A 22,699-nucleotide genomic window follows, 5' to 3' on the forward strand; every position below is an offset into this window, starting at 1 on the left:
CGTGAAGTTCCACACCTCAATGAAGCCGTCCACCGAGCCGGTGACCAGGTACTGACCGTCGGGGGAGAATCGGGCGCACTCGACGTGGGACTTCTGACCGAACTGTGGGAGCGCAGAGAGAGACAGGGAGGTCTCAGAGGAGCGCTGGTAACCCCCCCCCCAGCCCACCCACACTCGCTTCACAGAGAACTCCCGGGCCTCCCCTCCCACAATCCCAGCAGCCAAAGGTCTGATAATTCACAAGGAGGGAGATGAGTCAAGGCCATTATATAACATTCAAAAAGGTAAACAGAAAATAAACCAATTAAAGATGCATTCAGAGTCCGCGCCCACGCTGCCTCCTACATAAGCAGGCGCGGGTTTAAGGCTGCCATTGTTTTTGTTGTTTTTACATTACATTATTATCACTGAGCAGACACTCTTATCCAGAGCGACTTGCACAGATTGCGATTCTTACGTTTTCCGTTTACACAGCTGAATATTTACTGAGGCAGTCCTGGGTTAACTACCTTGCCCAAGCTTGCAACTGAGCCAATAACCTGTGTGTTATGAGCCCTGCTCCTTTTCCATTACACCGTACTGCTGCCTAGACACCACACTGCTGCCCTTTTTTAGCTCTCTTTTTCTCCCCGAGTGGCAAGGAACAGCGGGTAGGGTGTTGGAATGGGTTCAGGGCGCAGGTGAGATGATTCTGTTCCACCCCTGCCAACGATGTCCCAACTGGCCCGCAGCGGCCCATCTGGTCCTGGGATGAGTGCGGTGACGGGACTACGATGGGGGGGCCAGCTCCGGGTCAACCGGGTGATGGCGGGGGCGGAGTCGGGGCGGGGCTTTACCTTGATGTGCCTGGTGAGCTGGGTGGGGAAGCGCTCTTCCTCCACGTCCTTGACGGCCGCCTTGCCCCGGAACAGGTCGATGGTCATGCCGGGGGGGAGCAGGCCCTGGTGCTGCTGCCACTTCAAAGACTGGGGAGAGGCGGTGGAAGAGGGGGGGGGGGGGGGGTACACGGCTCTCAGTAGGGGGCAGACACTCACGTACGCTGCCGACACCCGCCCGCGCTCTCCAGGCGTGGGTTTGTAGGTCCGCTCGTCACACATGAATATGCTAACGGCGCCGCTCCGGAATTAATGGAGAGATCTGACGCAGGTATTTACATAATGCGGGCTTTCCACCGGGACACAAAACGCTACCCGTGGCACTTCACAGAGACAGAGAAACCTGACACCGAGCGTTTAGACCGCGACAGACAGGAGACACCCCCTCCCCCCTCACCTCCCCCAAACCTCCTGCTGTGAAATATTTTAACCTCCTTTCATCTGTTATGTGGGAGTTAGCAGTAATGATGCACCATTGTAATATTCACTGCACATTTTAACACCATCTTCATGTGTCAGTCTGTGGATGCAGGTCCTGTCCTTAACGAAGACTAAGACTGTCCTAAGACTAACAATGGCATCAGATCAGGACAGACAGCCAGGGCAGTCAGTCAGTCTGCTAACTGATTGATTTTTATCTATAGCCAATCAAACCCCAGGGAAAAGGCACTCACACAGCAGTCAGGGAAAACAAATGTGTGGACCTGTAGATGCTGTAGGCTCAGCTTTAGGCTCACTCATCTGTAGCCAATCAGTACACAGATCTGCATGATGAGCAGCTGGCCACACACACACAGTCGGTCAATGCAGAATGCACCCAGAGAATTCCCCAAGAGTCTGACCTACCAGATGGCACTGCTTGGAAGTAGCCAATCAGTCCACAGATGTGGGTAAAGATTCAGAGGTTTGCCGTTTATTCACGGCTCAATACCTGACCGCTCTGAGTTTGTCCTGTGAGATTGACATCAGACCAGCACCGCCTCCCCTCCCCAGCCAGGGGGCGGGGCCCATCAGGGAGGGGGACGGACGCACTCACCTGTCCCAGCAGAGCCATGAGGCGAGAGGGCGGGACCACGCTGACCTCACCCGCCAGGGCCTGGGCGATGGCTGCCCTCCGCTTCTCCTTACTGCTGCCGTCTGGGTAGGCCTGCACACACACACACACACACACACACACACACACACACACAAACACACACAAACACACACAAACACACACAAACACACACACACACACACACACACACACACACACACAAACACAGAAACACATTCAGCCTGGGGCTGAGCGCAGAGATGGGAGCAGAGACACCCGCAGCTCACACTGCAGCAGAGAACTGCTGTGTTTTTCGGGGGAGACTCACTGAGCGCGAGACTCCACACCGCGCCTTCACACAACCGCTGCTCCACCCTGCTCAACCGCCAATTACTTCCTTCCCTCTCTCGAAACAAATCGAGCTCATTCTCTCATTCAGTTATTTACTTATTTATCTGGTGTGCCTTTCTGCTGCAACGCGAAGGAGCGCTTATAATTAAGACATCACTCCCTGAGCTGCGGATGACGGGGGGGACACACCGACTCAAGCTGCAGAAAAAGCAATTAACTTCGAGAAGCGCTTCGCAAAACCACAAGGATTTGGACTTTACATTAACAGGGGAGAGAAGAAAAAAAAAAAAAAGAGATGGAGGCTTAATTTTGCATTCCTAGCTTTCGCATCGGCGTGTCACCGCGGAATGAAACCTTTACACTCGTAGCTGCAATTCAGCGTGACGGGCATTTTAATTGAGGGAGCGGCCTCGAGCGGCGGCCGGAGTGAAGTCTCAGGCCGTTCGGGAGGACCGAGGCTCCTGACGTCACGGGGAAAAAAGAGGGTGGGGAGGGGGGCCTCTCTGGAGGGGTTCTCACCTCCCGCGGGTCGAAGTAGGAGCGGGCCAGCAGGTTCTCCAGGTGGATGTACCTCTCGGGCTGGGTCTGCTTCAGCATGATCATGGGGTCCGTCTGCCTCAGGAGGGACCGGGCCGCCCCCAGTTCTCGCAGCTCGATCAGCTCCAGAACCACCTGGGAGGAGGGGAAGAGTATGCTGCGAATGAGGGGGGGGGGGGGGGGGGGGTGTCGAGCTCGCCCCAGCAGCGCACGCCCCACACACCCCATCCCCCGCATCACCCGCTGACTCCAGATCAGTACCGCAAACCGCTGCCACGGCGTAGAGGATAGCCACGGATTAGATGACGATGACGGACGGCAGATCAGACGCCACTTTCAAGTCTCTGACCTTGTTCTTTTTACTTTTGTTATACACTACCTTGGGCTATTATTGCACTTTTTGAAATTACACTTTTTTTTCTTTTGCTGCATCATTTCTCTGTTCAGTACACCACTGCTTATTACAGCACTATATGTCGGATCGACACAGGGGTCAGATGAGGTCAGTGGTTTCCTGTGATATTGATTTCCGTGACCTGAGGTTTGCGTGACCCTTCCTACCTCCACTCTTGAACCAAAATATGGGGAGCTGTGATGGGATATTTCAGAGACTATTATACTGTAGATGCCCTGACTATAAGGTGCATCTGCGGGGGACTCGCCTGCTCGTAGAGGTCGATGAGCGTCTTGTCGGGCAGCTTGAGAGACTGGATGGCCTGCAGCACGGTGTCCCAGTGGCCGCTGTTGATGTCGGCCACGAAGCTCTCGATGCTGTCCACCGTGTTGAGGGACACCGTCGTCTCCTCCTGCAGGGTGGCCAGGGTGCGGTGCAGGTTGTTCTCCTTCAGGTACTGCATTATCAGACGTATGACGCTGCGAAGGCAGTTCAGCACCGGTTACACGGTTCACCCCCTTCCACGATACAATCACTCTCTGCGTCCGTTCTCTTTCGCTAAAGGAACTAACCGAGCAAAAGGAAGCAATTTGTCGACATCTGCCTCGCCGAGAGCACCTCGGCTCATGGAAGCATACTGGCTTACAGCAGACTGACCTTTTCATGTTCATGATTCTTGGTTTGAGATGAGCGGACTTTAAAATCCCCTGCTTTGACTTGTTTTGTGACACTTGAATGCCAGTCAGACACAGCATACAAAACAGTCAGACAGCAAAACATCACCCTTTCGTTTAACCAGAGACCTCTAACAGTAAAGGTTACTTATACAAGTCACTCGTATAGACAGGCAGTGTGTGTCAACTGCAGCAGTGTGGAGTAGTGGCAAGGAGGTTGCCAGGCCACTGCTGTTGTATCCTTGGGGAGGAAGCTTAATGTGAACTTCCCCTATGGATATTCAGCTGTACACATGGATAGCGTGTTAAAACAGTAACTAATGTTAAATTGCTCTGGATAAGAGCATCTGAGAAGCACAAAATATAACAGCAGTTGCGTCTCTCTGCCGCTCAGCAACAGCCTGTAGCGTCTGAATGTCCCTCTCCAAGAGATTCAGCAGCTCAGGGGGTTACGTTAAACAAACCTTTGCGCTGGTCCTTTTCCAGCAAACACAATTTGTTAAAGTTTCTTACAAATAAGACGCGTTTTATTTTACCGAAGTTCCCCGAGTTGTTGCTGAATCTTGCCGTCAACCAGTTATTTCACAGTGGACGTGCGTGCTGCGAAGCCACCCGTAGCAGCCAGACTTAATACTTCTGAATTTCCTCTTGGATATTACCTTTCTGGATCCATGAACATGCTTGATTTCATTACACGTGACCATCTTAAAGGGTGATTTATATGAACAGCTTCCCACGCGTTCCCTTCACTGCACTGCGTGTCAAGTCCGCCGAGCCCGAGAGAAATGGAAATGCATCAGTACAGCTGTGGTTCTGAGTCGGACGCTCTGACTTCACCGTTCGCTTGCTTAGTAACTACACTAATGTGCGAGGAAGGAGTAGTCAGCCAGTTAGCTGTGAAATGTAGCTAGCCGACTGTTAGCTAACAAATAATGTAGCAAGGGAGCCAGCCAGCCGCAAACTGAATAGCAAGCATGTCACTTCCCCCGTGCTACAGAAAACATGTGCACATTTGTTTACATAGGTCAGTCAATATATCTTAGTTTCGCAAATAAGTGTATAATCTACTAGTTAGCTTGAGCTCATGCTCTCACAAATGCATTATAACCTTTGTTAACTTCATTCATTTGAGCGACCACCTCGCGAAACTAATAAATCAATAAGTAATGCTGGGAGGCTAACTTGCCAGTTAGCTCTCCGGCTGTTTTCCTTGCAACATTTGTATCATGCCTGATGTCGTCCAAAAGCAGCGAGCGAGTAAGCTAACCAAGACACAAAAAGCAAAACGGACCAACTGCAGCGATATGGCTAACCATCAGTTAACACCTTTTTTGCCTTGCTTCATTAGTAACAGAATTTTCAGACTTGGTGGTTTTTCACACCCCTTGGTTAGTCTGTTAACAACTTAGACTACTTAACATTAGATTGCTAAGTTAAGAGACCTAGCTAGGCCTTAACTGTTTAAGCATACTGTACATGCTATGGCGGTCTGAATACGAAGATCCATTTACAAAGATGTGGAGCAAAACAAATTTAGCTTCCAGTTAACTCACTCTGCAGATTCCACTTCCAGAGACATGATGTGCTAGATTCCAAAACCGTGGCTGTGGAAGAAATGCGATTCAACGAAAGTCACATCCAAAATATGAGGCAGACCAACGAAGAACTGCAAAGACGCGTCGCTGCAAAGACACGTGATCAAGCTGGACCCACCCACATCACGTGACCGTTGCTTCCCACTCAGTTCAGTTCCTTAGCAGTGCGGCTGGGTAGCTCATCTTGCACTTGCCGCTCCCTGCCGATTCCTTTCGATGCATGGGTATCACGATTTCGGTATCATCATTTAATTATTTGCACTTTGGGGCAAATCCGTCGATTACTTGCGGTTGGAAATGTCATTAAGAATGCACTGCTGTCCTTATAGGCACATCTCATACACAGCCACGATTCACAACGTCTCGCTCAATGATAGTCAAGAGGAAAGAAGACTGAGAATTTGCTGGGATTCATTTAAAATATTGGGCTGAATAAAATCTGAGTGAATGGTGCGGGTGAAGCTATTACTGTTTTATAGTTCCTGTGGTCTTGTCGAATATTATGTGGTTGTGATAATGTGTTATTCATCTCACACACACACACACACACACACCACAAAAATATGTATATATAAATGTTATCTGTATGTATTATTTTATTTCTGATACAAAATATTAGGAGCGATAAAACACCACACTTAGGATGCGTTTTACATTTTTTTTTCAGTTGCAAACGACATGGTGTGATCTCTAAGTATACAATATAGCCGCGTTTCCCAACCCTGCTCCTGGAGGCACACTGTCCTGCATATCTTCTATGTATCCTTCCTGCTTGACTAAATCAGGTGTGCTCAGCTAATCAAAAGTGCCACTGATGAGTTCAGTCAGGTAGGTAGAGCAGGGATAGATAGAAGATATGCAGGACGGTGTGCCTTCAGGAGCAGGGTTGGGAAACGCTGCAATATAGTGTCAAGTGTCAACCCACTACTACGTGACGTCCCACTCTGACGTTTCGTAGCTGAGACTGTAAAATCGATACTTACAGTCGCATAACGGACGGCGGAAGAAAGTTGGCAACAGAGATGTCCGAAAGTGTCTACACATACGTTAATGATACCCTCGACAAACTCAGCGCCGATGAGTTTAACAGATTTAAGAGGAAACTGAGCGAACTGAAGAAAATAGGTTATGGTCTAATCGAGAAAGCAGCTACAGTGGACCTTACGTGGGAAATAGTTAACAGGTTCACAGAGGAGGGTGCCGTTGAGTGCGTTGTGGATGTTTTAAACGCAATTGATCTGAAAAAATTTGCCAAGGAATTAGAAAAAGAGGCACATACTTGTAAGTAAGGCAAGTAAGTTGAATCGACCTTTATCCTTACAATCGAAGGGCGTTCAGTTTCACTTTGAATGCATTTGAACCATTTATACTTTAAAACTCGATTTTGCCTAAGTTTGAAAATAGCATCCGGTATGTAGCCTAGTCTACATGTAGGATACAAAACGCAGATGTAATGACTAAGTTAGGCAACATTTTGAAGGCTGTTTTTGAATGGGGTCGCCACTTTTTAGGACGGCTTTCTTACAAAAGGGTTACTTAGTCGCACGAAGGGTGTCGGCACTTTCCCGGCCTTACGAGTCTGGATCATAAACAGTTAATGTACAATGTTAAGGTTTGGGGTGGAAAGGCTGGCTGTGTCGTCCAGTTGTGTTGAATTTTAAAAATTAAAATGGGAGTGGTTGAAGGGAACCTCAGCGGAAATCATGGCTTTCCTGTTTTTAGGTCAGACGGATTCCCGCACAACGGAGGCCGAGGGGGCCGGGGCAAAAGACTTTAGGAAGGACAGGGGAGAAACATCTGGACGCAAATGCACGACGGCCGGTAAATTTGGAGACTCGATCCGCATCTGAGATGGAATGCCATTCAAATGACCATTCAGGCGCTCTACCTCTGTCGAGCAGCTTCCTTTACCGCCTGAAACGAAAGTAAAATTACTTTACAGATGGAGAAACACAGAACCAAGTGACGCGGAAGACTTTTGGAAATATCGGATAGATCTGCTTTGGAACAGTGCTTGTACAGTTTACCCGAGGCTCATTTTGATGTCACTACTTTTAATGGCGCGGCTGTTTGTGCAAGTGTTAGCATAGAATCACAAAGGGGAAAGTAGGTCTACTTAATAACGGTTGGTGGTGTGGCGTTTTGGAAGCATTATGCAAGTATATGTACATGCAGATAGCGCATATGCTACGTTAGTCAATGTTCAGCATCGTTAACTAAATATCTGGACTAATCAAATCTCTCTGATGAGTAATTTCACTTTAAATGGCTACAATTTCAGACATGACTGGTATCCTGGTTACTCCCTTTGTGGTCTAGTTAACTGTCCTCATTGCTTTTAGCAAGACTGAAACCCCTTCATTGTTTACGCTCTCTGCAGAAATGGAATTCTAACAGCTGCAGTTTTTTTTCTAAACTGTTAATTAGCTTAAAATATATGCATTTAAAATCTATTTCGGCTGTATGCTGTCCTTTACCCAGCATTATTCAACATCTGAGCCGCAAATTTTTAAAAAGAAAATTTACTCCCAACAGTCAGTGCCCTGTTCTAGCTGCTTTTACCTAGCAGAAAATTATCTGTTAAATCTGTTACTTTTACTCCTCCTAGCATGATAATTTAACTTTATAATGCCTTTAGCATACACAAGCAGAATGCAGAAATTATTAAAGGCTACCCAACTCCCCTGAATTCTTGCCATTTCAGACCGAAGCAGAGATTTGATAAAACATTTGTCCACAGGTGTTGAGTTTGTGGACGACAACAAGGCAGAGCTCATTCAGAGGATCAAGCTGGTGGAGCCCTTGGCCGAAGCCCTAGGCGCCATGATTCCTGATGAAGCTTACTCCAAAATCCGGGCCGCCAGGACCAGTCAGGAAAAAATGAGAGAGCTGTACAGTGCGCTTGAGGAAGGAGGACCGGTAGTAAAGGCTGCCTTCTACAGAGCACTGTGCAAACAGAACAAATACCTGGTCGAACACCTGGGTAAGACAGCTGGCTGTTCTCTCAGTCATTGCTCATATGCACACATTCAGATATGGATAAGCGATCCTCCACATTTCTGCATTTTAAGTCTGGCTGTCTTTTTAATGGTTGATTGATTTGTTGTCTCTCTCTCTTTGTCTCCTGTCAGGTGGACATTAGGGGCGGTTACTGGGTAAACCCGGAGGGGGGGAGAATATTTCTCAGCCCTCAGTCGTCCTTGCCGTTCTCCCCCTTTCCTCTTTGTCTCTCCCTTCCCTCACTTTCCTCCCCTCCACTTTTTAATTCGCTCACATTCCTCTCTCCTCGTCTCATCTCCTCTAGCCCCTCCCTGATCTTTGGGCTGCTTTCTCCAGAGGGACCCCTAGCCAACAGACACGGCTCTGCTAGCCAAGTATACCCCTGCTGGCTGACATTTGCATTACATTTACATTTACATTTACATACTTTTATCCAAAGCGACTTACAAGTGAGGTACAATACAACACAAGTGAAAAACCATACAGAGTCAACAATATTAGAAGTACTGCATGACAAATGGCTGAGAGCGGAATCTAGCACCTGGAGAAAGTGAAAAGCACTGGCTGTCTGGTCCAACTAAACCTGTGCTGACCTGCACCACAGACCAGCATTCCACAGCTCAGGTAGCCCAGTGGATGATGGTAGGGAGCTGGAATGTTGTACAGCCCTTCCTGGCCTCACCAGTCAGGAATAAGTTACAGCCTCTGGACAAATACTGAAAGAAGTGGATGTGCCTACGAGGCCATCAATGCTATGTAGGACGAGCAAAGAACAACTGACAAGACACGCTTGTGTTTTTTTTGGGGACTCATATTTCATGTTAGGGAAGTGTCCTTTCTTTCCATTCCTCCTCTTTTCTCCCCTTCCGGAGCTAGTAAACCAGTGCCACGTTTTCCCTCTCCCTATCGCAAGGAAGATGTCACATTACCCATATCTCTGATACAGCCAAAGATGGCATTTACTGTGATGTGTGGCAATGCGCAGTAGCAGAGTAACATGCTTTTAACACCTGAAGATATAAGTAGGGGAGCCATAAATTAGGGGGGACTCCTACTACTGCTACTATTCTGAGACTTTTGGGACCACACCAAGTTAGAGTAATTTGCGTGTTTACATTTACACCTGAAGATGATTGGGTTTTTTGTTGCATTTGTTTTTGTTGACACACATGACCAGGACTGTGCATTCTATGCAACCTCCAGATTTACCAAAAGCTCTGCTCCCCATTACAGTTGTTAGGAATGCAGCTGCTGCTTCCTGGGTTGGCTACCAGATGGCCACATAACCTCCTTGTGCTCTCTGTGTCTCTGCTCCTGTCCTTGCTCATTCTTGATGTGCCATACCTTGTGCATGTACCCAAGCCTGTCTGTATTCTGCAAGTGGCCAGTAAAGACATTTTTGAACCAAACTTCCTGAGTCTTAAGTCTCTGCATTTGGGTTCTCTCTGCTCCTTGTCACACCAGTCCAACCATTTTAACAGATATGTTTTCGATATTTTGTCAGCATTGGTATTGCTTTAGCACATTTCTCCCTTTTGAAAGTGTTCCATTTGGACCCACACCACAGGTTTCCCTCCAAAATTAATTAAAGACCAAGCTCTGCGAGCTCAGTCATCAAGGGCCATGTTGGTGGTAGATCACAGGTTTTCTTGGAAGACTACACAGACTCATTTAGTAAATGTCAAAAATGCATTATTCACACTCATACTGTTTTACTTTCTTATACTGTACATGAACATAATGAAACTTCACACAACTCAATACATTCACGTGCTGTGTTTTTGCTGAAGTTTTGTATATGTAAGAGCTCTTGCATACACTCCATTCACTTTCATGACTGCTTCAGTTCAGCACATGTTAACAGGCCTCTAACTGTCTCAGCCTTAAAATCCTTAGTATTTATTCTGTCGTTTTATTTATCCAGCTAATTACCTTCCTTTCTACCATCTGAATGTGAATGAGGTGTGGTCTGGTCTTAATTCCATGAATTTGTTTACTGGTCTTTTGAAAATTCTCACACATTCAATAGGCTTTTCATACTGTAGAAAAACATACACAATACAGAGCTGTCATTGACCCCTATTTCCAAGTGTATGTGTATTGGTAAAAAGTATATCATAAAAAAATGACAATGCTTCAGCTCAAAAAGGGACATTTCATTAAAATGTGCATGTACTACATAACAGTTCTATGCACAATACAAGCAATAACACATTTGTGTAATGAAATTTTTATTTTCACAGTCTTAAAAATACCTGAATTGACTAAGCATGAAGTACTGAAACGAGGAATTGAAATCGAGCACTGAATTCACTAGGAAGTCACAGCGGTGCCGGCATGTGCGAAGTGCTGTACTATACGCGTTCCATGAACCAAGCAAATGGATTTCAGGTATTTAGAATAATTGGGTAGATCAGAATAAATACGAGACAGTGGAGAGATTGGTCTCCATTAGTTCTGGTGCAGGTTGGTTCTTTTCCAAAAAATTTGTCTTATTTCCTTTGTGTTGAAACCCCCGCCCCAAAAATAAAAGAATCAGGTCAAGGTGTGACCTGTTGAGCTCCTCCAGGCTAGCTAAGAGTGGCTAACGTCTTATTTCTGTGGCTGGGCTTGCCTGCAGGGTGTTGTGGCTGCGGCGGCCGCACGGCCTGGTTCTCCTTGGCAGCGCCGGCACGGGAGAGTCTGTGTCGCCTGCTAAGGAGCTGAGCTCCGCCACCCTTGGGCCAGGCAGGGCCCGTCGGACGAGCCTTGAGCCTGTAGTCGGAGCGGTAGGTGGTGCTGTGCTGGAAGACCCCCTCGCGCTTAGCGATCTGCTCGGGCTGCAGGATCGGGAGGCGCCTCTTGACCGTCCAGGCCTTGTAGTCCTCGGCGTAGCTGGTCACGTACTCCATGTCACCCCGGAGGAAGGCGTTCTCCGCGGGCCTGCGCTGGCGCAGCGGTGGAACCGGCCAGAACCTGAACTGGTCCTGGTACTCTGTGAAACCCGGGAAGGGCCCGGCGCCGTAGCCCAGTGTGGTCTCGCACCGAGCTGGCTTGGCCGCCTCCCCCTTACTCCCCCTGTAGACATCGGTGTAGTCGGTGAGTAGCTCCATGTTGCCCTTGAGATTGAGGCAGCCTTTGGGCCTATGCAGGCGCACGGGCGGCACTGGCCAGGCCTTGTAATTCTCCTGGTACTCGGAGAAGCCTGCCGAGGCTCCCTTGCGCTGGGCTGACTTGGCCGGCTTCCTTGGTGCACCTTCATTGTCTTGAGCTCTGGAGGCTCTCTTGGCCTTTTTCAAGACCTTCTGTTGGGTGTCGGTGGTGGTGTTGGTGGTGGGCTTCTGGATATCATCACGGCTGTGTTTTGAACTCTTGTTGGTTCTGAGGGGCTTCTGTTTTGGGAGATCTCCTGCACTGAGTCCCTCTTGATTGACAAAGGAGAAACAGTTCGATTTACACGTCTGTTTTGTTACATCATGCACAAAGAGGTCCAATTAACTTTACTGATGAACTATACAATGACACAATTGTAAGGTATTTCAACACCACGTCAGCAGCAAGGCAGATCATACCTGGGTATACAGACTTGACAGCCATGTTTTGGGTTGATGTGCTTTACTCCACTGTCTGGTTCTCTTTTGAATTTAAATGGTTTATCACTTTATTTGACTTCTGTCTTAAGTCGCTTCTATAATACGAGCCATATTTATCTAGCGTGTGTAAGATCAAATAGGTAGTTCTTCCTTAAGTCAAATTTCTCTTAAAAACTAATGAATACGTACATAGAGACGCTCTCTCAACATCGTGTAAATAGAACTGATCGGACGTGAATGCGAATAAATGCGATTTTCAGTTTAATAAATTTTAAAAAGATCATCTGAGGTGCAACTCAGATGCGCGCTGCTCCCTCAATGAATCCGTTTTTCCTCGTTTATTTGAGCTGTTCTGTAACGCTGGTAACTACATTAACATATAAATTCTTGATTTAGTGTTTAAAGTTAAAAGTCTAAATCATAATATTGTAGATTGTGTTTGTCTTGGTATCTCAGATCGTGGTATTTGTGGGTTGTGACGTAATAATCGAGAGCACTGCCTGCAAAAAAAGCCTTCTGTGACAAGGATTCTAGCAGCTGCTATCAAACTATTCAGCAATTACACACCGTTAACATGTACAATTACTTAATTTCCATTTCATATTAAATGATCTACGTTTAATGTTTGATTTAATGGTAATATAGACTTTAATGCAGCTTTGGCGCTGTCCTGTCAAAGAGTATCAAGGTCATCAACAGACCTCGATTGGATTTTTTTCCTGTTCAGAAACACAGCAGCCCACACGAAGGAAAAAAAAAATATGAACGGTAGCCCAAATGTACCAGGAGTTAAAAATGTATCACTGCTCTTCTACCGTGACCTCTGATCAATTTTATAAAGCTGTGTCTGTATGTGTGTGTGAAAGTATATATAAGTGCTTTGAAAAAATGTTTAACCCAGTCAATACGCGATATTTAATATATTATTCATAAAAACGCGAGCCTAAGCATTGCAAACACTTTTAATTCGTGAACAAAGTTCATAAGCCTCCCACTCACCATTTTAGTACAAGCATATTCTTATGGTTGAAGAAAAACAACGAATTATTATATACTGTGGTGTTGGCAAGGTAGCCATAGCAACGTGTAAAAATCAGCCATTTCAGTTCTCTTTTACTGTACAGGCACATGAGCCACCGAGCAATATCCTTGAAATTTATGAGTGAAATCGGTGATCAAGACAAGACAAATCATTAAGTTAATTCGTTAGATACTGAAATATTCCAAGATGTACCTCGTGATGACTATAGGTCCACAAAATCTTGCCATGTTAAGGTTCACTTTTACGTTGTAGAGCTGTTTGCTGTGTAGCACACACTGAATAGTGGTGTAGGCCTAGTTACCTGGAATTGATTGTGTCCTTAAGGTTCGTTAAATGTAATAATAATACAATTGGGATTTTAAAGCCACTGCATATTAAGCAAACATTTCAGACTGGCAACACTGTAGATATATTTTCTGTGGGAATAGCCTAATTGTTTAGGCGGTGGTGGACAAGACATGACATAACGATATGACTTTTATTCCGTTTCCTTAAATACCTGCATTTTTGTTTTCTTATAAACAAGCGAATTAATTCAGTTAAGGAGTTGTAGATATTAATATGATGTATAATAGATGGATAACTGCAAATGAATTTACTTATTAGAAATAGCGCACTGTAAGTCATGACATGGCGGGCATGCACCCTAAAATTTATACATTTTATAAAGGTAATACCTTGTACCTGCTCCTACGAGAACAAGCAGTCAGAAAATATCATGAACACGCAAGGTGCTTGTGATGCAAGGATGAGGGATTCGCTTTCACAAACCATAGTAGCGCAGGGCTGGGTAGCGATTTCCTCACTTAGAGCAATATTACGTAGTAACCACACGAGGGCGCTGGAGTAACGTTGAACGCGAGTGTCAGCCGTGAATGGCAAATTTCTCTGTAGCTCAGGTGGTGAATGCTGTTGCAAGTAAAAAAAAAAAAACAAGTTTGGTAAATAATGTTCTTTGAAATGCCTGCTGGGAATCCGATACACTGTTAAACTAACCCAAGGGTAATTTATCAATCGAACCCTTATGTTTCTTGGGTTCAAGCATAATACTATGGAGCGACCTACCATACGTTGATTTTCCAGACTAATTCACAACTGCAGACCTTTTCAGCCGTGCTCCGCCATTGATTTTCTAAATTTATAAATTCATCAGAAAGCATGAATTAACATCGGGCTACTGCGATACAGGCTCGTGAAGGTAAGCTTGTTTCTGCTACAGCATACGGTGTCAGTGAACGGTGAGGTGAGGAAGGAGTAGTATTTCGAAGTACAGTAGCCTACAAACCGGTACACCATGCAGTACATCGCAGAAGTTGCGCAAATATCCTTACATAAACGGTTCTTTCGATAGTGCAGGCTACGCAATATACTATGTCAACTTGGTTTTTAGGGCGCGCTACAGCAGCAACAGGTAGACTACTGCAAATATTTTTTCAATGCCATCCTGATGTAGTTAGCTACTAGTTATATCTTCGTGTATGTAAACTGTACCGCTGAACTCCCCTGCTAAGGCTGGATTTCAAAATACTGCGCCCTTGGTGGAAATGTTTTAGAATCCGTATAATCTGAACGTTCCTGATCTTGCGAAGTGCGTCAGATCGGGAGCGGTTTCGTGTACGTGAAGTTAGGGCCACTTACGCTATTCCGAAAAAGTGCTTTTGTCGCACACTTCGCAGTGTATTGCCCTGTATCGATCAAACACTCTCACCTGTTGCGACAGGATCGCTGTACCCTCACTAAAACGTGATGAAACGGCCGGAAAGCGTGCGTCTCGCTGCTTACCCCCTTTCACGCCACTCACTGCTATTCGGGGCGGTTCCAATTCCGCCTCTAGCAGCGGACTCAGAAAAGCTCAAGAGCTCCCTAAAGTCACAAAACACAAACATGGCGACGGCTCGCAAATGCATCTCCGGATCCGAGAATTGCAGATAAGTCGGGAGCAAAGTTTTCGGTCTTTTCCGAAGTGCGTAGTCACGCTTCGTACCGCCATCCGAAGGCTTTTTTTTTTTTTAAATCTACGACACGGGCGGAATATCTCACGCAGGTGAAAGCAGCGAGTTGCCTTCATGTCAACAATCTTTCCTCTAGTGGTGTGAAACAGCTGGTAAGTGTTCCGCGTTATTTCTCCGGTGCAGTTTAATTCGGTTTCGGCGATGAAACACTAACAGGTTGGCGTATTTATTGACGGCGGGGAAGATGAGGGAATCGTATGCGCTCGGCTCGAAACTTTACATTCTGAATTGGTGTTAACAGCAGGCTACTGCCAGAAGCTAAGTTGTGATGCAAACGCTGGTGTGTGCATTGTGTTGCAGCGCTGTGTAAGTTGACATAGAAGTAGATCGGATGTTCGTATGGCATGCAGTTGGTCTCACAACTTAATAGGTTTTTGTTCCTTACTGAAGTATTTTGTTGTTTATGTAGTATATAAAGAGTGTGCACTGGAGAGCGTAACACATTGGTGAAAGATGAAAGTAGCTAATCGTGCAGTGTAGTTGGCACATCGCTTAGGCCCTTATTGCGAAGTGGGACAGGTCGTTCCGTGCTGTCCTGTGTTCACCGTGTAGGTGTTTTAGGGTGTGTCAGTACGCCGGTACTTTAGGTTGTTAAGGCTGGTTAAATATTGAAGCTTGAGTACAACATTACTGCTGTTTAACCCATGTCACGCGGGTCGCAGCAGCTCTCTTTGTATGCATTATTTCACAGAGGTGGAATAAAGTGGATTTTTATGTCACATTTGCATGCACTTAAAGCAAAAGAAACCTCTACCCAGTGTGTATTGCTTCGGGTACGTTGAAACTAATTTGACTGCAACGTTTTACCAGCTGCAGTGCAGACTGCTTGTGGCTATTTGCTGTACACTTACATCGGAATCATTTTACAGTTTTAACTGCCATTAGCCTGACGTTAGTTGTAGAAAATGTGTATGTATTTGAATATACAGACTCGTTAGAGCCAAGCTGCAGATGGATCAAAAAGAGTCAAACGACGCAGTGAATCCGTCCACTTTGTACAGAGCTTTCCGGGTTTACCACCTCTATGTGTGTACTAATGTGTAAAAGTTTGATTAAAGAAAACATCCTTTAAGGAGGCTTTTCTGTGACACCCCAATCCCCAGTCCCCATCCTGACTTTAACCGCAGAATAAAGTCGTAACCATGACCTCAGCGCTAGGTGCTTTCCCATGGTCCCTCTGGGATATAAGCATTCTATAAACACGGTGATTATGCTTAAATTGCACGTTGCAGGTAGGTGTTTTGAAGAAGGGATTGTAGGAAAGATGCTATGTCGTGCTTCCGTTTCACAAATTAGCGGTAAGTCGGGGACGAAAAAAACCGTTTAGGGTGGCACAGTGCGGTGGCAGGCCCCTTCGTTGCTAGGCTTTGGGCGATAAGCATGGCCTATGCATGGATTCAGCTCTGCTATAGTCAGTTTCCCTCTTACCTCCTTTCTATGGACTGACCGGTTTTTGTGAACTGTATGCACTGGGATGGCCTCTCGACATGTTATGATCCCAGCCTTTGCTCATAGGACCTTTCTGTGTGTGTGGCTGTCAAACCGGGGAGAGAAAAAAGCAGAAAAATGGAGCAAGCACTCATGAAGAGAGGACTAGAGGAAGTGCAGCCACAGGGGAATTCCGTACCCACAATGCACTGTGTTGCACTTGACACAGTGATCACAAGATCAAGGGGTAACTCACACCAAAGCAAAAAAGCAAAAAAATAGTCCACTGTAGTCAGAGTTGTACTCCACACCAGACCATGTCTTTGTACGCTATTACTCTGCACAATTGCCTGGCATGTTGAGACTGTCTGTTGAGCCATGTGATGAGTTATATCCTGCCAGATAGGAATCTCTTTAATACTCAGACTAACCTCCAGGTCCACCTCAAATGTCACTAGAGCTACTACTTCTGATGTGGACACTGTGCAGCAAACATGAGTTTCATATAAAAATTGTCATTGGTGAATTTTGTTTTGGGAGGTGTGTGAGAGGACCACCATAGCCAGGTTCATCCATGTAACACAGGACTGCAGCCCTCCCCTGACACACAGAACACACACACACACACACACACAAAGGCTTTTGAATCATAGCTCCTGCTGCAGCGTGCCGACTCTGTAAAAGGCTGTCCTTTCCCTGTACGTATACAGACTGATTCGCGCTGCGTATGTGTGCGTGAGCTGGCCGATGGGGCGCAGTCGCTGTTTCCAATCCCGCTGGCTGCGGTGAGCTTGGTAACATTCAGAGTGCCAGCGGAGCTCCGTCCCGGTCCACAGAGACCCCCCTGCCTGTATGGCACTCCAGAGGAGGGGGTGGTTTGGTGAGGTCGTTTGAGGTTGTCAAGCCCATACAAACGCAGCAGACGAAGCAAGATGCAAGAATGTGGCGTAGTGGTAAGGAGCAGGGTTTGATTCCCTGCTGGGGCACTGCTGTTGTACCCCTGGGCTTAACCCACAGCTTCCTCAGTAAATATCCAGCTGTATAAACGGAGCAAATCTCAGGTCACTCTGGATGAGAGAATCTGCTAAATGGCAGTAATGTCATGTAATGCATTATGTGCAAAGTGCAGGGCAGCAGCTGTAAATGACCTCGGCTAATAAGGCTCATCGTAACAGTCCCTCCTCCACCCGCCCGCTAAATGACTTTCTGCGCTATCCGCGGGGTCGCGACGTGCCCCGGAGGGACCCGCACATGCCTCTGGGCCGGGTTACCTTTTCACAACCCGGCTGTTAAACTTTAATTGGCGGGTCGGACGGTCAGGAGTGCTTATATTTCCAGGAAGAGCCGCTTGCCCTCCAGAGAGAGAAACCTGAGCCAGCTCCCCGCCAGGCCTTAAACCTTGACTTGTTGACAGATAAATAACACACGTGCGTCCCTGACGATTTCTCCTGTGCGCCACGGGAGCGGTGTCTGCTCCCTTCGGGTGCCTGTCTCGAAAAAACTGGGCCAGTTTATGACCTTATCCCAGTTGGGAGTGTGCATTCACCAGCCTCAAGTGGCTCCCCAGCCAATAGCTGGCAGCCAGGTTCGTGTCACGTGACAGGGGAATAAGGAAGTGCAGAGGCGCAGGTATTATCTGGCCCTGCATTGCTCAGGTAGTGTAACCGCCTGCCGAGGAGCACGTGGGGCATTGTGGGAAGAAGAAGTAACAGCCGTGTTGGTGGGAGAGAGGCAGGACTGTTTCACACAGCAGGTAGGAAAACCTGTGCTGCCTGCCTCAAAGGCTTGTAGGGGGAATCGGTCTATAGCTAAGGTGCCTCTGCCGCTCAGCCCACAGTGTCAGTGTTTGTAAGTGCGTAGTGTCTTCTCATTACGTTGTTTGCAAAGAGAACATGAATAAGAAAAACTGGCACACTCTCAGACACCTGTGGACACCGGTTTTCGTTTGCCCTCTGGGGTTGATCCGTATCCGTTAATGTTCTCATGCTAACAGCTGCATTCCGCACACCGACTGAGGAATTCAAGCGCAATAAAGCTGCAAGGCGGCCAGTTTTGTTAATGCGCAACTCTGCTTGGGAAAGGCTGGATGCCGCTGTGATAGTGGCAGTAAGTGGGCGATGTAAGTGATCAGCGCCAGTGGGCCTGTGTGCTTGATTGCTCTTGGAGTAAGTGGGGAAAGTGCTGAAACTTTCTCTCCACTGATACCCTTTTCACTCTTACAGTCAGCTGGGAGGAAGTAGAAAATGTGCTCAGCTGCATCTGCTGGTGCAGATGCACATGCCCTGTGGAGAATCAAAGTTTCAGAGGGTGGGGGAGGGTGGGGTGGGTTGATAGCGGTGGGGAGCAGTTTCAGCGAACGTGACATCAGCCGTGGGTTTATGTCTGACCCAGAGGTTGTGTGGTGGCGTGGTGGGGTGGGGGTAGGGGAAGCAAGGAGTCTCGTGGCTCTGCGGCCCGCTTGAGCCAAACCCGTCTCGGCGTTGCCCCCCTGCTGGGCCGACTGCTCGGACCGGCATCTCAATCGGACGGCTTCCTGTACCCCCCCTCCTCCCTCTTCCTCCTCGGCTTTCAGCTTGTGGAAAGCACCTCTGAACATCAAGCAGAGCGAGCGGGTTTCTGTTCACCCCCTCAGCACCATGCCCTGCAAAGAGCAGGCCCACCCTCTGTCTCACGGACCGGATGGACGTGCACAGCATATTCAAGCTCTGCTTTCAGGCAGCCAGCATTTGTGAAGGTTTTACTGTTAAATATAACGTATGGAAAATGATATGCCTAACCAATGAATCTTCTTGACGTGCTGGTTGAAACGGTATGCAGTTGGGTGACGTCCCCTGCAGAGAGCCACGGACCACCGTTTTGACTGGGTTTCAATGTGGCAGGAACAAATTAAGAAGTTTCCTATCTGTCATCAAATTTTTATTGAGAATGATTTCTTCCAGAATGTGTAGACTGTTAGCGATCTGTGTATCTTTAGCTTGTGGATTCTCAGTTAAGGGGAAGTATGCCACTGGCTGGATTGCAGTTCTCTGGCAATTTCCATTCCACATTGCATTTACTAATACACTCTAAGTCGTTCTGGATAAGGACGTGTGCCCAAGAAACAAACGAATGAGCGGTTTTATAATGGTAATATCGGTCTCAGTTTCCAGTTATTTCAACCAGACTCACGCAGAATGCCGTGTGTGGGCTATTGACCATTTGTGCAGAACAGGAAACAAGATTGTTCTGTTGTGTTGGCTTTTTACTGCCCACACGCCTCTGGACGTGGGCAGAATTCAAAGTACGAGCGTTCGGAATGAACAAACTGAATGGCAGGCGTCATTTTAAGGCGTTGCTGTGAATCCTGAAGGGAACGACCTCAGGCACTCCCCTGACTGCTTCTGCATCGCTCGGGAATGGTCTCTCAATCCCAAACTTTCCTCCAAAATCATAATCTAACATCAGCTGGAGGTGAGCAAACATTCCAGTTATTTGTGTTAGAGAAGCCTGAGTGGTTCAGTGGTATTGTGGGTAAATTTAGCAACAGCAAAGCAGTTAGCGGTTAGCAAAGCTGATAGTCAGACCAGTCAGGGAAGCAGACTGAATGTCTGCTTCAGGGGTCTAGCTGTCAGGGGTCTAAGTGTAGGGTACATTCGGGTCCTGAGAGCCAAGATGTAGCCTCAGCAGGTGGATTTTGAGTTGGCAGTAGAATATCACAGCCATAAAACAAAATGTGCTTCTGCATCGCTCAGGAACGGTCTCTCAATCCCAGACTTTCCTCCAAAAGCATAATCTAACATCAGCTGGAGGTGAGCAAACATTCCGCTGTAGGCCGAGCTAACAGGTTGGAGCAGCGAGGGGTTAACGCAGGCGATTGTGCAGCTGTGAATGAACTGTCCTGGACTTGCTGACAGGAGCTGTCTGCATGCCCCGGCCTACGAGTGATCTGTGTTCTGTTTATCCGTCACCGCTGGGTGGAAGCGAGTGCCGTTCTCAAAGGCTGCTGAATGGCACGGCTCTACAAAGTGTCAGAAGCCCACATAGGAATGAACGGTGCCTTGGTTTCTGATAGGTGAAAACAAGAGGCGGCAAGGTGTCACGTCTGTGACGCTCCAGGAAGAACTGAGAATGGAAGAATTAGGGCTTCGCTAATATATTTGTTCACCACTAATCATTGGCTTCCATGCATTGGGCATCAAAACAAACTCTTATCACTGTAGCAGTTCTTCATTTCTTGTAAATGGGCAAAATGTCTGTATCATGTAGGCAGCAATAAAAAGAATACTTTTTCAATTTATATAGTCTGCATCTGCACGTCTATAAAAGCCTCCTACCTGTACAGTCAGGTCGCCCTTCTCGAAAAAAAAAACAAAAAACAAATTAAGAGCAACTGTGGAGGTGCAAATCATCAAAGTTGCAGGTAGGGACCTTTAAAGAGTGTCTTCAAAGCTGCAGTTTAAAATGGATTCAATGAAACTGATGCATTATGGGACAGATATATACTGGGCGATGTATGCATTAGTATTACATAATTACGCACGTCTATGAGCTACACTTTTTTTTTGTCCTTGTGAGTACTTTAACATGGAAATTCCCATATGCCATATTAAAGGTTTTTTTCCTTTGGCAGTACCTGTTTGATTTTTTTTTTTTTTTTTTTTTTTTTTGTAAACTGAAAATTGACCATGCTTTTCTCTAGCACCACGCTGCTTGTTTGCCTGCTTTGTCGGCTGCTTTCGTTCTCTCTGTTAATTTGGAATTTGAATTAAAGTGGGTGTCCGCTTTTTCATTTTCACTTTCAATTTTGTGTACGGTTACATGAAGACACCAATATATGAAGGGCACGTGACCTATTTGTGTTAGAGAAGCCTGAGTAGTTCAGTGGTATTGTGGGTAAATTTAGCAACAGCAAAACAGTTAGTGGTTAGCAAAGCTGATAGTCAGACCAGTCAGGGAAGTAGACTGTCAGGGGTCTAAGTGCAGGATACGTCCGGGTCCTGAGAGCCAAGATGTAGCCTCAGCAGGTGGATTTTGAGTTGGCAGTAGAATATCACAGCCATAAAACAAAATGTGCTGGCAGGCACACCAGAGAACATTTTTTCTACAACTCACCTGCCATTCAACTCCTCTCAAGAGCAGTGCGTCCATCCTGCATCAATCAACAACACTTATTAGGCATTTTATTGTTGAAAAGCTGTATAATGAGTTACCTGAAAGCTATCCCACTGATAGCTATTGTCAAGTTAACTTTTATTACCATTTTTATTACGTGACCAACTCTATTCACTTGAACTTGAGCAGTTTCGGTAGCTTTTTTCCTGTCTGGTTCTACTGAGTACAAAAGGACACTGTGACATATTTTTTCCAAAGGCCTGTGTCCCCTGTAAACTGCGCCGATGGGTGTGTTGGTTGCAGTGGAAGCTCTTTGTGCCGGTCACCGTGATCCTTTGAGGAGGGGGAAAAAAAAAACGTTCTCGTGTAACACAACCTGAAAGCTCCTTTTCCTGGAAATGAGTTGAGCGGAACAGACGCCGTTCCCATTAAGGAGCACCCCGCTGCGGCCCTCGGGGACGTGACGCAGCGTTTTAGCCCCAGCGCTAACGCACTTTAGCGTTTCGTCTCTTCGTTTTTTCGGGGGTGAATGGGGTCAGCCGGGGGTGGCACGCTGTTGTCCGGCGGCTCCTGCTAATGGCAGATTAGGTTCGGCTTTCTCGACCCCCGCCCCGCGGAGATCGCCGTGTGCTCAGGTGTGTTTTGTCAACACCAGATGCCCGGCGCACAAAGTGCTAATGGTGACGCTCCGGTCCCCTGAGGTGCCAGATATGGAACTGCGATGCCGGGCTTTGTGTGTGTCTGTATGCGAGAGACCCGGGGTCAGCGCGCTTTCCAGGTAACGCCTTGAAAAGAAAAAAGAAAAAAAGGCAGCAGCATTCTCACTGCCTGCTCCTACTGTGCACTGTGAGAAGAGAACAGGATTGTAGAGATCTTAGGTGATGGTTTTCGTGCAGGGCGTGCATCTCAGAGTTGTGCATTTGGGACCAGATGTGGCCCGTGTGTCCTGCCCGATGTGTCCTGTTCGAGCCGCAGGTCCTGGGCTCGAGCCTTCCCGCACAGCACCGCCACGCGGGGTGCCGAGGGCGGGGGGACTTCGCTAGCATCGCCACACCTGAAGCGCGGGGAAGTTAGTTGCGAGCCTCATGCGCA

The 22,699-nt window shown here is 47.1% G+C and overlaps 3 protein-coding genes across 4 annotated transcripts in view; 2 read left to right on the plus strand and 1 right to left on the minus strand.

Annotated features, from left to right (window-relative positions):
* Nucleotides 1–5,564, minus strand: part of LOC118769899 (WD40 repeat-containing protein SMU1) — a 12,578-nt gene extending 7,014 nt beyond the window's left edge. Inside the window, exons 1-6 of the mRNA XM_036517288.1 lie at nucleotides 5,421–5,564; nucleotides 3,462–3,672; nucleotides 2,782–2,934; nucleotides 1,912–2,022; nucleotides 837–965; nucleotides 1–102 (exon numbers count right to left, since the gene is read on the minus strand). The exon at nucleotides 1–102 is cut by the window's left edge and continues 18 nt beyond it. Of these exons, the coding sequence (XP_036373181.1) occupies nucleotides 1–102; nucleotides 837–965; nucleotides 1,912–2,022; nucleotides 2,782–2,934; nucleotides 3,462–3,672; nucleotides 5,421–5,446 (732 nt within the window). The 5' untranslated portion in view covers nucleotides 5,447–5,564. The remainder of the gene's footprint in view (nucleotides 103–836; nucleotides 966–1,911; nucleotides 2,023–2,781; nucleotides 2,935–3,461; nucleotides 3,673–5,420) is intronic.
* An 870-nt stretch (nucleotides 5,565–6,434) lies between these two features.
* LOC118769846 lies at nucleotides 6,435–8,920 on the plus strand. Of its 2 annotated transcripts, XM_036517194.1 has the most exons (4): nucleotides 6,435–6,743; nucleotides 7,185–7,283; nucleotides 8,203–8,445; nucleotides 8,594–8,920. In XM_036517194.1, the coding sequence occupies exons 1-4, from the start codon at nucleotides 6,485–6,487 to the stop codon at nucleotides 8,602–8,604; spliced, it is 612 nt and encodes a 203-aa protein (XP_036373087.1). In that variant the 5' UTR covers nucleotides 6,435–6,484; the 3' UTR covers nucleotides 8,605–8,920. The 2 variants fall into 2 exon arrangements, with proteins under 2 accessions (XP_036373087.1, XP_036373088.1); XM_036517195.1 differs by lacking the exon at nucleotides 7,185–7,283.
* Nucleotides 8,921–14,746: 5,826 nt separating this feature from the next.
* The window catches only part of LOC118769456 (DENN domain-containing protein 4C-like), a 59,897-nt gene continuing 51,944 nt past the window's right edge, over nucleotides 14,747–22,699 (plus strand). The window contains exon 1 of the mRNA XM_036516558.1: nucleotides 14,747–15,180. The gene's annotated coding sequence lies outside the window, so the exon portion shown is untranslated. The remainder of the gene's footprint in view (nucleotides 15,181–22,699) is intronic.

This window comes from Megalops cyprinoides, chromosome 22, assembly GCF_013368585.1.
Source record: "Megalops cyprinoides isolate fMegCyp1 chromosome 22, fMegCyp1.pri, whole genome shotgun sequence".
In the NCBI taxonomy this organism is placed as follows: Eukaryota; Metazoa; Chordata; class Actinopteri; order Elopiformes; family Megalopidae; genus Megalops; species Megalops cyprinoides.

What these genes read in the sequence shown, in the direction of transcription:
- LOC118769846 (XM_036517194.1), top strand. Translation starts at nt 6,485, where the DNA reads ATGTCCGAAAGTGTCTACACATACGTTAATGATACCCTCGACAAACTC. An exon ending in AGAAAAAGAGGCACATACTT is followed by an intron (nt 6,744 to 7,184) that starts GTAAGTAAGGCA and finishes TCCTGTTTTTAG; the next exon opens with GTCAGACGGATTCCCGCACA. An exon ending in ACGCAAATGCACGACGGCCG is followed by an intron (nt 7,284 to 8,202) that starts GTAAATTTGGAG and finishes ATTTGTCCACAG; the next exon opens with GTGTTGAGTTTGTGGACGAC.